At 41.2% G+C, this 17,963-nt stretch overlaps 1 protein-coding gene across 2 annotated transcripts in view; it reads right to left on the minus strand.

The window, feature by feature from the left end:
• Positions 1 to 17,963, minus strand: part of SCML2 (Scm polycomb group protein like 2) — a 131,050-nt gene that overhangs the window by 90,923 nt on the left and 22,164 nt on the right. For both annotated transcript variants that reach the window (XM_073356349.1, XM_073356359.1), the window contains exons 2-3: positions 15,033 to 15,140; positions 7,384 to 7,452 (exon numbers count right to left, since the gene is read on the minus strand). In XM_073356349.1, coding sequence (XP_073212450.1) covers positions 7,384 to 7,452; positions 15,033 to 15,054 — 91 coding nt within the window. In that variant the 5' untranslated portion in view covers positions 15,055 to 15,140. The remainder of the gene's footprint in view (positions 1 to 7,383; positions 7,453 to 15,032; positions 15,141 to 17,963) is intronic.

Genomic DNA, 17,963 nt, shown 5'->3' on the forward strand with positions numbered 1-17,963 from the left:
GTTCCAGAAGATAGCCCTTTTCTTCTATGATTTTCTTTAATTGTTCGGGGTAGGCTTTTGCTGCCTCTTCACTGGCAGATGCAGCTTTACCAGTAGTCTGCACGTTTTTGAGGTTGAAGCGGTTCCTAAAACCATTAAGCCAACCTTGGCTGGCTTTGAATTCCTTCTCATCAGAAGGCTATCCCTCTTCGGCGAGAAGTTTGAACGGCGCATAGAGGCTAAGAGCCTTTTTTCGCAACGTCTTGCCATTGATAGGCACACGTTTACGGTTCATGTCTTCCAGCCATAAGTTTAATGCCTTTTCAGTCTTCACTAATGTCTTATCACGCACCTGGCTCATCACCTTAGCAGTTATTGGAGTACTTGATGTCACAGCTTAATGAATTTCTCTCTCTTGAATCTTGATGGCACAGATGCTAGATTCGTTGCGGCCATATTCACGCACCAAATTGGAGACCAACACACAGTCTCTCAATAAGTCCAACACAGCCAGTTTTTCCTCCAGCATTGGAACAGATCATTGTTTCTTTGGTTGAGTGCCAGATGGATAGTTGGCTTGCGTTTACGGGCCATGTTGTATGAAAAATATGTTCAGTAACTTTAAACACTGGAATCACATTCAGCACGGTGAGATGCTCACACTATGAGAGGCATGTGGGAACTGAGACCGACTGAGGGAACAGCAGATTCACATCTCCCATTTCACGCTCACTCCGGGCATATGCTCATTGAGTAGAATGGTGGGCAGAATCGCTTGCACTATTTACAGGTACCTTGATATTTTTCTTTTTTTTTTTTTTTGCTGAGTGCGTATAGTTGAATTTGCATAAGTTAAATGTGTGTATGATGCAACTCACCTGTATAAGGAGAATCTGCCTTTAGAGCCTGCAACTCACAGAGTCTCCTTGCAGCTGTTATCCTACCAGGAACGCTTCTGACACAAAAGCGGAAAGGTAGAAGATGCCAGGGGCTTGAATGGGGGTCCCATTAAAGCAACTAGGACAGTATTAGGGTTCACCAGAGGAACTGGCTCTCAGACTGGAGTATGCGATGAAGAAGTCCTTTAAAGAATCTTGCCACCATGGCACTGGGGAAGACAGATCTTCCCTGAATAGGGGGATGAAATGCTGATATTGCCACCAGATGTACTCTCAATGAGCTAAGTGCAAGGCCCAATGAGAAAGTGCAGCAAGGATGTCCTGAATAGAAGCCAGCATCAGCTGAACTCTGTGGGCCAATGACCACACCAAAAACTGCTTGAATCTTGCCAAGCAGGCCATTCTGGTAGAGGGCTTTCTACTGGTGAGTAGAACCTGTTCAACAGCTGCTGACCATACTTCCTCCTCATTTAGCCACAAAGCAGCCATACCATGAGATGCAGGGCGCTAAGCTATAAGGTGCGACTGTGATTCTGTGTGAGTAGGTCAGGATGGAGAGGTATGGGAGGATGAACTGACAGCACAAAAGGTCAGAGACCCAGCACTGCCTCGGCCACACTGGGGCAACGAGAATGAGCTTGGCCAGATCCATCTTCAGCTTGAAAACGACCTGTAGGAAGAGTGTACAGGATAGCCAACAGCCAGCTGAGATGGAAAGTGTCAGACAGGAAACCTGTACTGAGACCCCCTTGAGAGCAGAACAGATGGCATTTTCTGTCGTCCTTTGTAGCAAACAGGTCAATTGTCAGAATATACCAAGCTGCGAAAATGACCTGGAAGACACTTGTCTTCAGAGACAACTCATGAGTCAGGGAAAAATTCCTGCTGAGATTGTTTGCGAAATGATTCTGGACCCTGACAAGTGGTGGCTAATAGAGTGATCATCTCCTTGATGCAGAACTGCCACAACCTGATTGCCTCTTGGCAGAGCATCCTTACCTCTTCACATAATACGTGGCTGTGGTATTCTCAGTAAGTATGTGAGCCACTGATGCGGTCCAGAAAAGCAGGACATGCATTGTAAATGGCCTGAAGCGCCAACACTTTGATATGCAGTGATGATTCCTGCTCCAACCACAGACCTTGAACTTTCAGTGACCCCAGATAGGCTCCCTTGCCCATCAGGGAGGCATTGGTGACAACAGACCTGGTTGGTAAGGACTGGACGAAGGGAACACCCTGACAAACATTTTCCATTAGCATCTACCATTGCAAGGAGTCCAGGACCAGTGGAATGAGGCAGACCAATATGCTCAGGGAGCGAAGAGTCGGATGGTGAACTGTCCTGAGCTACATTTAAAGGGAGCAAAGATGCAACCTTGCAAACTGGACCATCTGTGCAGAATCAGACTTGTGGCCCAAGAGCCTTAGGCACATCCGAACCATAATGCATACTAAAGAAAATGTGGCAAAATGTCTGAAAAAGGTCTGTCAGCAAAAAAGTCTTCTACAGGTCCCCAGTGAACTTGATTTTCTGAGCAGGAACCAAAGTTGACATTTCAATGTTCAGGATGAGACCCAGATGGTCTCAAGTGCACTGTAGCGTTGACATGGGAAAGGACTTCCTTTCTGGACCTGCCCCATAGTAACCAGTTGTCCATATATGGGAAGGTGTGGGTTCCTTTCCGGCTGAGGTACCCCTTCACCACGACCATGCATTTGGTAAAAACCCAAAGGGCAGAAGAGAGGCAAAAGGGAAGCACCGTATACTGAAAATGGTGCTCCGCTACGACAAATCAAAGGAATTTTCTGTTTCTCTGCAAAATTGTCAGGTGAAACTAGGTGTCCTGAAGGTCAAGAAAAGCCAACCAGCTGCTCTGTGACAACTGGGAGAGGATAGTTGATAAAGTGACCATTTGGAACCTCATGTATCTGATATATTTGTTGAGGCCAGGAAAGTTGAGAATGGGTCTTACCCTTCCCTTGGATTTAGGCACCAGATAGTACAGTAACAGAAGCCATGACCCCAGTGGAACCTCCTCCACCGCTCCCAAAGCCAGTAGAGAGCAAACTTGCTTGAGAAGCAGTATTTTATAAGAGGTGATCCCTATCGGGAACTTGGGGTGGGGGCTTTGGGGAAGGTGTGTAGAGTGGCCAAACCCCAGAACTGAATGCTTCCTCTTCTAGGACCTATGCCCCTTTCTGGGGTAGTCCTGCTGTCTCAGGGGAGGGAAAGGCTGCCCAAATGTGTGCTGCAAACAATACTGCTGCTGATCACTGTAGTGGTCCCTCTGCACTGCTGGCATACACATCCCCAAAGATCGTAGGGCAGCCCTAGAGCCCTTGAAGGAGTGCAGAATCTCGTCCGTCTTGTCCAAAAAATGCACTCAGCTGAAGGGCAAATCCTCTATGGCTTGTTGCACACCAGGACAATGCCCGAATTCTGCAGCCAGGACTCCCTTCTCATAGTCACTGCCAAAGCCATCACTCTGACTGAACTATCCGCAATGTCCAGCATGGGCCATTACAAAGTCTTAGTCACCAAACAGCCTCTGGTGATAAATGCCCAAAATTCCTCCCTTAAGACTTTGGGCAACTGGTCCGCAAACTCAGACATAGCCATCCAATTCACAAAGTCGTATTTAGACAGCAATACCTGCTGGTTAGCAATGTCCATCTACAAATAAGAGAAAGTGTCAATCTTCCTACCCATCGGGGCCATCTGTTTGGAGCCCTTATCTTTGGGGGTGGACTTAAATCTATCCTTCAGACCTCTATTGTTCACCGTGGTTATGATCAGGGAATTTGGGGCTGGATGGGAGTAAAAACCCCCAAATCCCTGCACCACAATGAAGTAGCAATTCTCCATGTGCTTTGCAAGAGGGGGTAATGAAGCTCCAGAGAAAATTAGCAGGCTCTAGGAGTGCATCATTAATAGGGAGGGCTACTCTCCCGGGGCAGACAGCTGCAGGATATCCAACAATTTATAGATATTCTCCTGCAGGAACACCCAGGGAAGGCAGCCACATGCTGCAGAAGGTCCTGGTACACCCTGAAATCCTCTGGTACCAAAGGAAGATTGAGACACCACAGAATCAGAATCACAGAATCACCACAGAAAGCGGTTAACTATGCCAGAGCCAGATCCTACTCCAGGACTAACAGGCCTGGACAGGATGACTCTGGAGGCTCCACATGGGGAAGGTTCACTGGTGCCCAGGCCTGTGGCAGCTCGACATGACTGCTCAGCGATCTTGTCTTAGAGCGCGATGGAGGAGTTGGACCTACGCAACCAAAGAGCATCCCACAGATTTCAAGCAGCCCACTGGTATGGATAGGGCATTGGTGGCCAGTAGACACCAGGCAGAGGCCCGCCATCTCCACTGTGAGACGAGCACTTATCATAGTACCCATAGCTCTCCTTGACTGGGCCCTGATGCAGGTGAGGCAATGGGGAGCAGGTGGAGGAAGATCCCGACCTGGACCCTGAGGAATCCCGAGCTTCAGGGGATAAAGGTGGAGCCAGCCCTGAGGGTGCAAGCAACTGGCCTGACTCATCCATACCCCAAAATGAAGAGCAAACTGGCACAGATGGTGGAAACGGTACTGCTAGCATCAAATATACCTCCGTTGTTTCCAGTGCTGGAAGTGGGGTCAACCCTGAAGTCGAGGTGACTGACAGTGCTGAAGTCGAGAGAGGTGCATGCCGCCACGGTTACATCAATGGTGCCAACAGCAGGGGTGCCAAGAAGTTCCCAGTGCTGGGGAGGTCCCTTGTTCTGAGCCCGGCACCAGCCCCACTTCCACTGACTGTCAAAGGGAAACATCAGATACCAAAAGACCCACAGCCTCAGCAGCCCAGCCTCAGCAGCCCACCCAGCCAACAGGGCTATAAACTAGGCAGCCTTGGCAAAGTCCTGGGCCAAGGGAGAGGTCAGGACAGGAAGGCAGAGGAGGCTCATTACCACCTGATATACCGCCAGTGCAGAAACAGCCAGTGCCAGCATCACCCTCTTCAATATGGGACTCAATGGACGGCCAGAGCCGGAACCAGAGTTGATGGTACGGTGTCTCTGATCTCCCTGAACGGTACCAGGGAGTGGTTGATGGGACCGGCTCCATTTTGCACACTGACATTCACACTGTGTATTAAGCTAGATGTCAAACACAGCAATACTTCCAAGTGTGACTGCAGCTCCTCTCACTCAAACTGGCATAGCAAAGCAAGTGGAGCACTAATCACAGAACCATTTCCTCTACTGCCCAGTATATACTGGCAGCAACGAGCAACAGAAAACTGCAAGGATCCCTCCCAGTAACTAGGAATGGAGGAGGAAAAAACCCACCTCTCTCCCAACAGTCTTAGGGAGGAGAAGAAAATGAGTCAAAATGACAAATGAAGTTCTAGAGAGCTTTAACAAGTTTGCAGACAACTCTGTGGTGAGATGACATCTACAGGTGGTGATGTCATAACAACTACACAGTTACAATACAGATAACGAATATGACATCAGGATGTCATTCCATGGATTATTTTGTGGTTCACTGCAACACCAGTCTATGGAAAAAAGTAGCTCCCAGCCAGTCAGAGGACCAATGAGATTACGCTTCCTCTGATGGGAAAGAGCTTCGGGGTAGCAGCCAAAAAGTCTCTGCAGCAGACTGAAAAACTTCTGTTTAATTAGATGCCCATGGAAGGCCTTAGTGTTTTAGTTTTATGAAATGTTATAACTCTGATGTGCTATCAAAGTTTTAACAAAAGACCCCTTCATAAGTTTTCTACCTCAGTCAATAATACCTGTGACAGTTCCTCGGTAAAATACTGTCCACAAAACTCTTGTCAGTTCCATACTATTCTCAATTCTACCAAAATCTTTACACACCTTGTTTCACCACCTCCACGCCTCATGAAGCCTCTAACTAGCTCCTCTACCTGACAGCTTTTCCTTTTAGCAGCAGTGATCATGTGTTACTCCTGGGGGAATTCTGCACCACTGCACAATGCAGAATTTGTGCAGAATTAATGTCCTGCACAGAATTTCATGTTTTCCCCCACAGACTTGGGGCTGCAGAGCTACTGGCTACCTCTAGGGGCCGCTGGATTCTGCAGAGCCTGGCTCTTCTCCAGCTTGCAGCGAGACAAATGTCTGGACCAGCAGGAATGGAAGCTTTGCACATTCTGGCACCAGGGCTTGATCCTCATCCACTTAACGGGAGCAGGCATGGGAGACCTGGCTCTGGCACAGAGTGAGGAAGGGCAGGGTTGCACCGTGTCCCTCAGTGGGACAAAGCTGCAGGGGGCGGGCTCGGGGGGGGGCACGACTGGGCTCTGGGGAGAGGGGAGGAGCATGTGTCTAGGCCGGGGGGGGGCACATGTCTGGGCTAGGGGAGGAATCATGCAGCCCTCTCCAGCGCCCCCTAACTTGAAATGGGTTGTTGTAGGAGTTTCTTTAAACTCTCTACTCCTCGGGGAATTTTTTTCATTCTCTGTGTTGTTGACATACTTGCTGATAGGTATTTTTAAATAAATTACCAAAATAACTGAAACTGGTGTGATTATATTGTGTTATTTTGACAAATTTAAAAATATTGTGTACAGAATTATAAAATTTTTAGCACAGAATTCCCCCAGGAGTAAGTCTGTGCTCGGTGGGCTCAGACAGTGGGAGTGCCCCACCCTTCTGTTAATTAGTAGGAAAGAGATGGTGAAAACAACTTACTGAAAACATTTGTTGTTGCCTATAAGACATGTAGCTAGGTTAACGGGTTAGCTTTAAAAAACCAAACACAAACACAACAGGTGATTTCCCACACCCTCCAAATGACAGACCAATTGTCCCTGATGAAAAATTATCATTTTCTGCTAAGAGTGAAGGTATCCATTTTTATTTTAATGGATGGGAAACAGCTGCAGATGGGAATGCTCTCAACTTTCATTTAGTCTCAAACAATCCACTTTGTTTTTTAGTCTTCCCCACAAAAGAACAAATGCAGAAGATTATTTTACCTTCCCTACCTATGTAGCACTAATGAAGATTCAGCCCAACTATCGCAGCTCCTCTCTTCAGTATCAGCAAACATGGTAGTTAAGGAGAAAAAAAAAACAATGGAGACTTTTGGGAGAGAAGGCAGAGAAAAGGTATACATAGGGTTAAAGGAAGTAGAAAACAGTAATGATCCAAAACTTCATCTTAAAAAAATGGGGACCCACACATTATTTTTGTTCAGAGGATTACATAGGTAACTAGTATTTGCCTTTTGGTCAGCTGAACTAGTATGCTAAAGTCAATTCTTTCACCCTTCCAAAGGCATTTATGTATGCAATATCAAAGCACTGTCTGCTAATGAAGTTAACAGCAGTGGTTCAGATGCTTTCTATTCTTCTTTTATGTATCCCAGTCATCACTAACAGCCTGAGCAGTGTAAAAGATTCCCAGACAACACAATCCAAATATTTAGATTTAAACATTATCTTGACTAATAACCTGACAATTTTTATACCTACCATTTTTTAAAGACACGTTGTTTGACTGCTGACTCTTCCCATGTTTCTCCTTTTTAACATTCTTTGAATCTACAAGACATAAAATGTCATTACATAACAGATTTAGCATTCACATCATACTAAAGTCCAGGGTAACAATTAGTCTAATATAGAGCACTTTTAACCATAACTTTCAAGACAAATACGTTCTATTAACCACAGATTTTTGTTTATATATTTCACTATGTCATAAAAAGGTAAATTTTATTCTTATTCTAGTTCACCTCAGAGTTCAAAAGAGAAACTAACATCAAGATAAAAGTACAAGCATGGAAAGAAAGAATTCCAAAAAGAATGCTTCTTGGCTGTCAACAAACATCGTCCAAAATTTTAAAAAACACAATCTACATTTATTTTCAAATAGCTTTTATTTTGTTTTATAGTTTGAGTGAGAGTATTAGACCAAAGAGCATCTTGGACCTTGCACCAAGGTTTCCAAAAGACATTCATGATTTTTGATTTGAGACAAGAAAAGGTCTTGGTGCTCAATGTGCTGCACACGACCCTCTGAAATTCAAGCCCCTCTAAGGTATCTCAAGTGGGCCGCACAAAAACTGCAGAACCCAAGATCACTAGTCTTTTTTGTCAATCTTGGTGCAGGTACTGACAAACTGAAACAGAAAAAAAATTAGTTTATTTCTCAGTGAAGGTTCTTACTGCAACCCTAATTCACTGAATACAGGCCTATGCTTACACCACACCAGTGAATCAGCAGAAAGATTCTCTCAGCTGTTTCTGCACATTACTCCTGTTACCATTGGTGGAAGAACAGAGTGAAACCCAAGAGGAACACACAATCAATTCCACTTTACTTCAGGTATCAGTACGACAAGGAAAAGGTAACTCAAGCCATAATGTGAGTGTTGCCCCTAACTCAAGTTCCAGCCTCACACAAAATCCCTTAACTTGAGTGTAGTGGTGCTTTTAATTCAAGTTGGCTGGCTTGTCAGGGTGTATTATGCTACAGCTCAAGTAAGCACAACTACTCAGCTGCTACCACAGCCATTCTGTGCAGCTTGAGCATTATTTCACAGTGTCGCTGCTCTCAATCAAGCTAACCTAACTCAAGAGAAGTTAGCCATGAAGATACCCATAGACAGATGAGCTACCCATGATTGACTTTATTCACAGCTTTGCCACATTAGCAAATATTAAGACAACCATTGAGCTGCAGCGCATTCAATTCCCTTTTCAGTTTAGGATCATACTTCAATTTCAATTTCCAGTTCCATACCAAATGTCTATATTTTTGACAGATGTTTGATACTTACCTGGAAACTGAAATGAAGGTACAATCCAATGTTATAAAGCAGATCACACATCTTGTGTGTCACATAAGCAAGGAATTGGTGAAACTGAGACACCATTTTCTCTCCAACATAGACAGTTTAGAACTGGTAGAAAATATCTGAAGAAAACAAATCCTAATGGACTTGTTCTTCTTGATATGCTAGCAGGGGGGTGGGCAGTGAGTGAAGGAGAATGGAAACAAATAAGTGAGCAAGTGCTCTTTGTTGCTTTTGGGCAGAGAAAGACAGCATAGGTTATTTTTCACCCTGTGTAGAAAGTAAATTTTTCAAGCCATGAAACAGATGTAGGTAGTTTCATTAAGGCAGTAGATTTCAAATCTCAGTCTCTATTTTTCTTGGTAAACAAGTATATTTAAACATAGCATTATTGCATTCAGGTCAGTGACAGCCTTGATATTTCACAGCTATGATAAAGAATCGCTGCTGTGATTACAGTAGGTGTTTTAAGCATATACGGTAAACTACTATTCCTTTTCTGTATAATGCAATCATTCTCTTATAATATTGTGCTACCCACAGTTATAGTGAATGTGAGCTCCTGTTTTCATGCACCATTTTCAATATAACCTTTTCGGCTAACATTTTCACTGATGTTGATAGCCCAACAAGTGTTTTAAACTAAGAACAAAGATCTCCTGGCCTGCATACAGGATGGGAAGCCAAGTAATTCCTTACTGGGCTGTAATCTCTTAAAGATTAAAAGTTCTGGGTTTCTGCTCTATTGACTAAAGGGGAAATTTTCTCCCTCTTCTTTGGCCCGTTTTCCATTTCCTTCTCAATGATTTAAAATGACTATCCAAACATAGTATGGCAATAAGGCCAACACCAGGGAAAAGGATAAGTAAAAGGTCCAGTAAAACCCCAAGATGGTGAGTGTACATATCCTTACATAGGGATAACAGTCACAACCCCATCCCATTTCTTCAAATGCAGTGACCTTCCAAATCAACATTACTTGGGTCTAATTGGGATTGATCTGAAGACCGCTGGTTCTCTTCCAAGGTACCACCACTGCTAGATATTTAGAGGCTAATGAGACTGCAAATATGGATTTGAAATATGAAAAATAAAAGTGGAATTGTCATTAGCATTATTTGTGAGATTTTGGAATGGACAAAACTTCCAAAGCAGTTTCCCTTTGAATAGGAAGTGTTTGGAGACTGAATCCTGGGGGATCCCACATGATTGAGATCTTGAGGGTGACTAAAAATTGTCCATTGCCCCAAGTTTTGAAAAGAATCAGGGCAGATAAAAATCTATTAAATCGGATTTTTTTGATAAAATGCTTTTTGAGGAAGAAACCTATCTAAAGATAGTTTTAATTAAGATACATTATAGCTCAAAATATCTCATCACGGAATAGGATTATAAATTCTAATTCTATAGTATGAGACAAACATACATGGGTATATTAAGAAAAGTTTTGTAAAATGAGTTCCAATGGCTCATGGATTAGGGACCAAATTTTATGCGGTTCCAGGAGCTTCTGTATAGATTATTTAGGTTAATCTTTCTATCTACCCAATGGGACTCAGAGCAGAAGATACTATCAGAGATGCATAGTTTTGCAGTTCTCAAACTGTGGATTTGTGTCTCCAGAGAACATGCTTGTTAACAGCAAAAATGTTTATAAATAAATATATAGAGGTGAGAAATAATAAACCTCAACCCTACTGTCCTTCTGCAAATTTGTGTACACAGAGTCAATCCCTTACCTCTCTCTAAAAGTGCAAAGTTTCAAAAAGTTCAATGAATAGAAGATTGTTGGGAGCAGAATAGATCTGGACAAGGAGAAGAAGTCTAGAGATTAATGTGAGAAGGGAGGGACCAGCAGCAGAAACAGAAGTGAAACTGTTTGAGCAGCATATTCCAGAAGTCTTGAGGTCTGAGTATAGCCTTCATTGATTTGAGATCTACCATACCGTTCTCTCCCTAGAAGGGAAAACCTATAATGGCAGCAGGCCGTAAAAGAGACCCAGTTTGGGAATATTTTAATGAAGTTCTTCTACCTGTGGGTAAGACAAGGCATGCGTGCAAAATGCAAACAGCGCAACAAAAAATGCAAGGCCTTGTTTCCCAAATGAAACAACATCAAGAGAAGTGTTCCTTCTCAGGAGGAAGCTGCATTGAAGATGATGAAAGGAACACGTCTGAACATGCAGGATCTTCAGGTTGGTAAACTTTTTTTATTTCATACTTCTTTCTTAGGGACTGCCTGTCTTCCCTCTGGACTATTCCTGAATTCTCAAGTTTGAGCAAAAAAAAATATAGTTGTTACTCCATGGTGCTACCATTTTAGCTGCAGTTGTGATAAAAATAAACAGCTGAAATAGGCAGATCTTCCTTTTACAATTTCACCTTTAAAGTAGTACTGAGTGTCAGTGAATGCAATGAGTAATACTAAATGAGCAGTATGATAATCATAATTAAATAACTGCATTGACTTATTTTGTTTAGGAGAATCCATCCTCAACATACAGAATTCTGAAGACTATCCACTTTCAAGATCACCATCATTTTCTATAGTTTCAGAGTTATCTGCCAAGGATAGTGTTTCAGTCACATCATGTATGTCACACAGCCACAGTATATCTGTTGTATGTTCTTCTGTTACAACAGAAGAAGGGAATGTCTTCCATACAAAAAATGCATACACAGTAGAATACTTACAAAAAGTAGCATTAAAGGCTATAACAAACTGTGAAAAAAAATTCAACTGTCTAGTACGCAGCTTGGTCACAGACAATGCTGCAAATGTATCCAAGGTAAGAAGAAATTATTTAGAAGAGAGTCCCAAGCTAACAACAAATGGTTGCAGTGCTCATTTGATGCACCTCCTACCCAAAGACTTCAGTGTTCCAGAAATAAAGGATAATGTTGTTGAAATTGCAAAATACTTCTGTAACAACCACTTTGCAGCAGCTGCACTGAAAAAAGTGGGAGGAACCAAGCTAACTCTCCTACAAGACGTGGGATGGAACTCAGTAGTGGACTGTTTTGAGTACTGTAGCAAGAACTGGCCTAATCTGATGACAGTTTGTGAACAAAATCATGAAAAAATAGATGGCACTGTCACAGCCAAAGTTCTCAACAGTGGGCTTGAGAGAAACGCTGAGCACATGCTGAGTACCCTGAAGCCTATTTCTGTAGCCTGGAACAAAATGCAGGGAAATAGCTGTTTTATTGCTGACGCTGTTAAAATTTGGAAGGAACTGAGTGAAATCTTAAAAAGAGAAATATGCAATGACAGAGTTAAATTACAAGAATTAAAAAAACCAACGGGGCAAGCTCTATCTCCAGCTCATTTTCTTGCAAATATTCTCAGTACTTGGTACCAGGGTCAAACCTTAACTGCTGAAGAAGAGGAGTTGGCTATGACATGGACATTCAGCAATCATCCCTCCATAATGCCAACTATAATAAACTTCAGAGCTAAGGGTGAACCATTCAAGAAATATATGTTTGCTCATGATGTTTTAAAGAAAGTCACACCAGTGAACTGGTGGAAGTCACTGAAGCACTTGGATTCAGAGACTGTTGAAGTGATAATCTCACTTTTAACAGCAGTAGCTTCTTCTGCCGGCGTAGAAATAATATTTTTGTCCTTTGGACTAATTCATTCCAAATTGAGAAATCGTTTGGGACCTGAAAAAGCACGAAAGCTTCTTTTTCTTTTCCAGAATATGAACAAACAAGAAAATGAAGGTGAAGACGACTGAGTTAGCTGCAGAAGCCAATATTTTAAGTTTCTCATGTTGACCTGGATGACAGTCAATTTAATTTGTTTTTTAAAAAAACAATTCGTTTTAACTATTTTAGTTAAAAACAATTTTAACAAAAACAGACCTGATTTTAAAAAACTTGAATATTTAACTAAATTCAAAAATTAATATGCTTGTTTTGTTAAAATATGATATGTCTGTTGCTGAAAAAAAATACATAATGTTGTTGTTTTAGTTAAATAAAACAATTTAAATGTCTGTCTGGCGATGTTATCCTCCTAATACAGCATGGCAAGAAAATCCTCCAAATATTAATGATTAACCTGTTGAATTGGAGATATTCACCTCCCATGGACTTCATAAATATCTGCTTCAAATTACCTTTGGTAAATGAAATAACCAAACAATCATTCATTTTCGGATACAGTGTAAAACGAATCTGAAAAGTTTTCAAATTAAATCATTTTAAAAATGTATAGTGTGTACCTTCTAAAAATGAAACCTACATCTATCTCTACGTTGTGAAGAATATGTATACCAAGAAGAATACACTTTTATGTAGAAATCCATGATTAAATCGAGTCTTCCCGACTAGTGATTTAAATCAAATCCACCCTGAAAAGAATGGAACCATGGTTGAGCAATTCCATCTACCCAGGTTACACTTTACAGATACTATGCATGGCAGGTTGGTCTGGAGCACCTCTCCCCAATCTGTAGACATGAAGTTCTTCTGCTAACAAGATAACTCATCAGAAGACAAGCCAGAGTAATCACAGCCATCATACAAGAAATCAGAGACAACTGGAGATTGACCCAAGCTTTCTTCATTGATTTGCAATCCACCAGGGACCAAGAAGGCTACCTCCTTCAAGCACAAAGTCTGGTAGAAGCAACTGAGATGATCCTAGTGACCACTTACAGTTCCTCCTAACGTTGAACTCCAGTTTCCTGACACAAGAGAGCTTTCACAGAAAGCACCCACTTCTTAGAAGAGCCAGTTTCTTAACTAATGATATGACTATTACTCTCCTGCGAATAGGAGAGTGCCCCAAGTCTTGTAGAATCTTTTTGGGAAACAATGAAAGCAATGCATTGCCTTAGAGAATATGTATCAGTCTTTTCCCAAGACACTATTTCCTTGATGTCCTTGCGGGAAGGGAGCAACATAGAGGGTCGGTCTATCAAGATTTGCACAGCCACTTCCTAGGGACTTATTCTTGAGATTCCAGACACCACTCCAACAAGGGAGTCAAAGTCTTCCACCCTGGCTAGTTCTGATGATGTGTGAGGAGGCTCCCTCTCAGAAGTCTCTACCTCTGTTCCTCAGAGTTGTCAAGCACCTTAGAGTGACAGATCGCAAAAGACTATCCCCCTCCACCCTGACAGAAGGTCTCAGCTGCACCTCAGGAGTGGAGGACTGAGATGGAGTGGAAGAGCATTCCCCAACAAGCTGACCACCACCTCTCTGAAGATCTGTGATGGCAACCAGAGGAGGGGAAAATGTTTGATTCCTAATGCACCTGAGACTCTGTCTAGGACCTTTTATCCACCTCCAAGAGGGGGATGGGAAGAGAAGAGCTGGCTAACATCTTCCATCAAGACTTCTCTCAAATCTGTGTACACTCTAAAGCAGGGTGGATCTGGAACAGCTCCATCTCCTTCAACCTGTGTTTGTTTTTTTCTAGGTGACACATCCCGATGGGCTTCCAGGAATAGGGCCTGTCTTGCAGCATTTTCAAACTATTACATGCACAACTACAGTCATCATAGATGATCCACTGCAATTTACAGGCAGTAGACAACTGCAGAGAAAGCAGTTGGACTGCAAAGGTGGAAAGCATGAATTAGGTGCAAAAAACGTAGCAATCTTCAATAGAGCAGAACGACCTGTCCCAAAACTGAAAAGGACCAGTTACAGAGTAATTGGGCTCTCTTCACAAGATTCTGTATTTCTATTTCATGCCTATTCTATTTCACATATTCACTTCTGCTCAAATCTCACCCTCAAGTTGATGTAAAACAACATAACTTAGGATGTTCCCCCCCCAGATACAGCACAGTAGAAGACATGACTAGAGAGAATACCACTGCATAGATGAGAAATTAAACTGCATAAAACAGTTTATGTTATCTACATGGGCTTTTGAAAGGTAGTTGCTGATGCAGTTTGCTATTGTAAAACTTAATACCCAATATTACACATTATTCTGATAACTTGGATTCTGTGACATCTGCATAATTTATCACCTATAAAGGATTATATGTTAACAACACATCTAGATATGTGCTTAAATTTTCTACTCTGACTGTTTTCTAGCTTGTCTGAGGACAACAGTTGTTTTGGGTGAAATTATATAGAATGGTTTCAATTAAGGAGAAATTTAACATACCTACTGTAAGTTTGGGATTTTTTGCTTTAATTTGATTCATAACAAGTTCAGTACATATTACCATCCTATTTCAACTTAACAATACAGCAGTTATTACTATTAGGTATAATAATACCCCATTTAATCAAAAATAGCTTTTATGTTTTCTACTTTCTTTCCTTTTGGATAAAAGCCACCAACCTTACCTTTAGCTGCTGTTCTCCCCATGGTAACACTTATGTGATCTTCCTTCTCACAATAAAAAGCCTGAAGTTGAAAAACCAGTTAATTCTTCCTTTCAGCACAACAGTTTCCTGTGGAGTAGTAATACAGATAGTTAGTTATAGATCCAATACAAAAAAAACCCCATTATATTGCTGTTTTAAAGCTGCAAAAGTTTAACAAGCTACTCGTAGAGGAACTTTGTGTAAACAAGAGCTAAATCGAAGAAATACTGGAAGGAGGAGAATAAATTAAATTTTCTTATTACTTCATTTTAAAAGGATGTAAACCCTTGAAAAGAAAAATCAGATTGCTTCACACAGCATGTTATGATTTGACATTAAAAATATGCTTTTTTCTTTCCATCTTACATACACGCAATCCAACAATGGTCATGCTAGAAAATACCACCTGGGAAAAATGTTATGCTATTTAAAAACTAAGGCGTAATAAAACTCGAGTTTGGGAGCACGAAAGCAAAGGCACAATTGCTAGCTGAGATAAGTTGCAATGGCAGGTAGTGTCAGATCACAGATAATCCATGAGGATAACACTAGTCTCAAATATAGCACAGGCGTAAATTGCTGTGGGCTTTAAGAACAAGGAGGTCCAAGTTAGTTAAGCTATGCCACCTCAATAAAGAGAAAAGAGCAATATCTGTTTTTTTTACTAGTTTTCCACTCCAGCACTCACATTTGCTGAACTTTACTGATGAATTTCATCAGCATTCCACTGAAATCAGAACAGTCATGGGTTAGTCCAGCAACAACAATGCTAACGAGCCACTTATTTTTCCATTCACTCTACGTGTATGTATGTATATACGGAAAGGAAAGGAAAGGAAAATATATATAAGGTAGGAATCTAACACAATTTTCAAGCTACCAACCTTGACAGATTCCCTTTAAGACTGTGTCAGTTTCTATTATGGTTAGTGTATAACTCTAAGTTACAAAACTCTTAAAACAGACACACACATTTTCTCTACAACAAAATCTGACTAAAGAAGATACTACCATGGATTTGCAGAAGCCAGACTTTCAAACATTCATTGATCTAAACAACATATCTATTATAACATGAACAATAGCTCAAAGCTAAGGATGCTACAGCAGTATTAGCTCAGAATTTTTTGAGCTTCACAGGGGTATACAACAACATTTAAAAACACACATTAAAAATTTTGAGTTTCATTGAACAACTAAATAGCTTTTACTAAAGCTTCACAATTTCAAGATAATTGAAAGTCTGTAAATTATATATGGTCATGATGGACTTCATCACACGTCCTTTTACATCTACAGGATACTTCATGTGGATAAAACCAATTGAAAACTTCGTTTAATGTCATTTAATGAAATTTGTTAGTCTTAAAAATATTTGTAATGTACCAAACAGGTATTACCACTAAAATTATCAATGCAAAAAATTTAAGATTAAAAATAGCTATAAATAAAACTGAATACTAAAACAAGCAAAGCATTTTTGCTACACAATGCTATAAATGATCAAATGAATAATATCTATATTTGAAATTATTGTAGAATTCCCCCAAAACATTTCAAAGCTTTTCCTCTTTAAGCAATAAACTATGAAAGGTGTTGCAGAGTCAAAGTAGTTGCCTTTATCGGTAGATTACTTAAAACAGTGCACGGTTTTTATCTTTTTTTGTTCCAAACACTGGATTGCACTTGGTGCCGTAATAAAGATTCCAACCCTGCAGTGATAGTCATCAAGTTTAGCACAAGTGGAGTGTCTGTCAGAAACATAAAAAGGATTCCAGCATTTCATTAGTTTGTGTAGCACCAGATAGGCTATTTTACAACATGCTCACCAGCCTGTTAAAAATGTAAGACAATTGGAAATTCTAAACCGTTGTTTGAAATAGCACAAATCCAACAACAGGATAAAATTTATTACTATTTAGAAGAGGTGTTACTGCAAAGGCCAGTTGCACCAAGTCTATTCTATTCAGGGTGCTTAAGTGAGCTTTTAAAAATTATTTCTTGTCCTATAAATTAAGTTGTACTTAAAAACTGAATTTCTCAGCCTCCATTCTGAAGAACAGCAAAAAAGCTAAATCTCTACAGAGACAGTGCAGTCAGACTGAGGCAGAACATAACTCTTTCTGGGGTAGAGTTGAGGAGCACTCTAGTTCTGCATTTCTCAAAAACTGGTCCATGGAATGGTGCCAGTCCTTGTAATCCCCCTTACAGTTTAAGGAAGGAAGCAAACTGGTCCCTGGTATCAAAAAGGTTGAGAAACACTACTTCAGTTCACTCCACCTAATTAATTACCTTCCTTAACAGTTTGTCTTCTTATCTGCTGCCTACTCCCTACCCCAGCCAGGGTGGGAGCTTTTTGCATACAACTTCCAACATCACTGGCCTTCGAATCAGCACAACACAGCCATATATATATATAAAAAGCTGGACAAATACAGAGTGCGAAGCTTGCAGAGATCCTTGGGCGGACGGGCAGGGAAGAGGGGAAGCCTAAGACATCCTTGAATATGTCAGTGAGCAAGCAAGCAGAGTATGTTGAAAAAAGATAGGAAATTAGGGTAAGAAGGAAGATAGACAAATCTAGAGAATGGAAGTCAGAAACAAAGGAAGGAATGAACCAGGTAGGAGAATGAAACCTGGGAAAGGCAGAGGCAAGGACAGAAAACTAGGAATAAACAGGCATAAGAAAGTAATGGGAAAGGTGAGGGGAATGGAAACAAAACCAAAGGCAAAGAAGAAAAATATGGAGAAAAATTAATCAAGCTAGGAACAGCACTTATGTCAGTCACAATACAGGAAACACCCCAAGAAGAGTCAATTCAGACCCTGGAAGTATAGGATCAGCAGGGGAGAACAATAAGTCACTTGACCTAAGCTAGGGAAACTGAAAATCAAAGGCAAAAGGCAAGA

The sequence above is a fragment of the Lepidochelys kempii genome, chromosome 1 (genome assembly GCF_965140285.1).
Source record: "Lepidochelys kempii isolate rLepKem1 chromosome 1, rLepKem1.hap1, whole genome shotgun sequence".
Classification (NCBI taxonomy): Eukaryota; Metazoa; Chordata; order Testudines; family Cheloniidae; genus Lepidochelys; species Lepidochelys kempii.